The sequence below is a fragment of the Chaetura pelagica genome, unplaced genomic scaffold (assembly GCF_000747805.2).
Source record: "Chaetura pelagica isolate M959 unplaced genomic scaffold, ChaPel_1.0 scaffold2050, whole genome shotgun sequence".
NCBI lineage: Eukaryota > Metazoa > Chordata > Aves > Apodiformes > Apodidae > Chaetura > Chaetura pelagica.
The window spans coordinates 3,084-4,940 of record NW_009951732.1 but is presented as its reverse complement, the minus strand read 5'-3'; the positions used below and the strand labels follow the sequence as shown (position 1 = coordinate 4,940).

At 61.6% G+C, this 1,857-nt stretch overlaps 1 protein-coding gene across 1 annotated transcript in view; it reads right to left on the bottom strand.

The window, feature by feature from the left end:
- SARNP (SAP domain containing ribonucleoprotein) overlaps positions 1-1,857 on the bottom strand; it is a gene marked incomplete at its 5' end in the record, with an annotated part of 29,963 nt that overhangs the window by 26,641 nt on the left and 1,465 nt on the right. The window contains 3 exons of the mRNA XM_009993644.1: positions 304-372; positions 893-918; positions 1,380-1,408. Of these exons, the coding sequence (XP_009991946.1) occupies positions 304-372; positions 893-918; positions 1,380-1,408 (124 nt within the window). The remainder of the gene's footprint in view (positions 1-303; positions 373-892; positions 919-1,379; positions 1,409-1,857) is intronic.

Below are 1,857 nucleotides of genomic sequence, written 5' to 3'. Positions count from 1 at the left end.
GGGAGCCCCTCCCAGCAGGGAGCTCAGGAGGCTCCAGGCCCTGCCCCCCCCCCAGGAACGTGCCCTTCACACCAGAACAAACCCCCCAGGAACGGGGGCTCTTCCCATGGGAAAACCAGGAGGAGCCACCTGGGAGCCCAACACCAGCCCTGCCCCAGCCACGGGGAGAGGGAGAAGGGAGAAGGATGCTGAGCAGCCCCCCCAGGCCCTGGTGCTGGGTTGGGAATGTGATGGGAACCCCCCCGGGCTGGGAAGGGCCCTGGGATGAGGGGGATCCCCCGGGGGGTCCTGCAGCTCCTTTACCTTCTTGGAGAGCGAGGAGACGTTCAGCCCAAACCTCTGAGCCCTTTCCTTCAATTTATCCATGTTCACCTGCAGAGACACAGGAAACAAGTCACCTGCTGGGTCCCCAGGGAACACCAGAGGGACAACTCCCTCAAACCCCCCTTGTGACCCCCAAATCCCCCTCAAACCCCCCTTGTGACCCCCAAATCCCTCAAGATCTTTTCCCACCCTCTGGCACCAGAAAAGCCTCAGCCCTGCCTGGGGACAGACCCTGGGGAAGCTCTGCTGCCCCCCAGGGCAGCCCCGAGGAGCAGGGTCCATTCCCCACAGACCACCTGGGATTTCTGCTCCTGGAGCCCAACAATTCCAGCAGAAACCAAGAGGACAAAATCCAGGGAGTATGAACATGAAACACCAAAAGCATCCACCCCTGCTCCTTCCAGGAATTCCCTCTGAATGTGGCTCAGCTGAGGGACCTGGGGCAGCACAGCCGTGGGTGTCCCCAGCCCACCCCCCACCCCTCGTGGGGTCTCCCCAGAAGGCAGCACCCTCCCCCAACCCCTCCCAGCTGAGCAGCAGCCCCTGGAGAACACCCAGGGCTCCTCACCGTGGGTTTGGTGTCTGCAGCCAGGCCTGGAACGAGGGGAGAAGAGGAAAATTCCATTAAGCAACGACCCCCGGGAGCTGCAGCCCCCCCAGCCCCACCCCCATCCCACCCCCAGCTCCGCTCCCTGCAGACTGGGATCCCAGTTCCCTTGCCCCTCCAAGCCAGGTTCTCCACCCGCTGCTGTCCCACCACCCCAAGGGCTTTCCCAGCCAGACCTGGGGTTCTGTGGAGCCAGAGGTTTGGCCCTTGGTGCCCTCCCCAGGGACAGCAGAGGGAGATCTGGGCATCTCCCAGGTGGGCTTTGGAACAACTAAGGGAACAACATGTGTCCTTCTCTTCCTGGCCCTACAGTTCCCTCTGGGAGCTCCTGGGCATGGCCAGGAAAAGGGACATATGTGGGAACAGAGGTTGTCCCACCATGGTTGGCGTTTCCCAGGAATAATGAAATATCTACAGCATCAGTCCAGGGGCTGGTCCTGCTCCTCACCTTTGGGTGGAACTGTGGCCAGGCCAAACCTGCCAGGGCAAAGGGAACTTGGTCAGAGCAGGAGGGACAAGGGACAGGGGACAGGGGACAGGGACAAGGGACAGGGACAAGGGACAGGGACAAGGGACACCCAGCACAGCCCAGCAGGAGCAATCCCCTCCAGTGCTTCTCATGAGGGCACCTGAACCAAACCAGTTTGGGGCTAATTAACTCTGTTCCTGGCTACTGGAATTACTGCAGCAGCTCCTGCCATTCCCTGCTTCCCTCATAAAACCAACCCCAAAGCCCAAGAAGTGCTAGAGCACCAGTGACCACCCCCTCACCCCCATTGCCCACTCCCCCTCCCAGTGCTGGGGTCCCACCAGGGCATGGAGCCACAACTGGAATGTGCCGGGGGGGCTTTGAAGGCAGGGAAATGATGGGAGGGCTGGAGCAGCTCTGAGAACAGGCTGGGAGGAGAGAAGGGTCCAGGGAGACC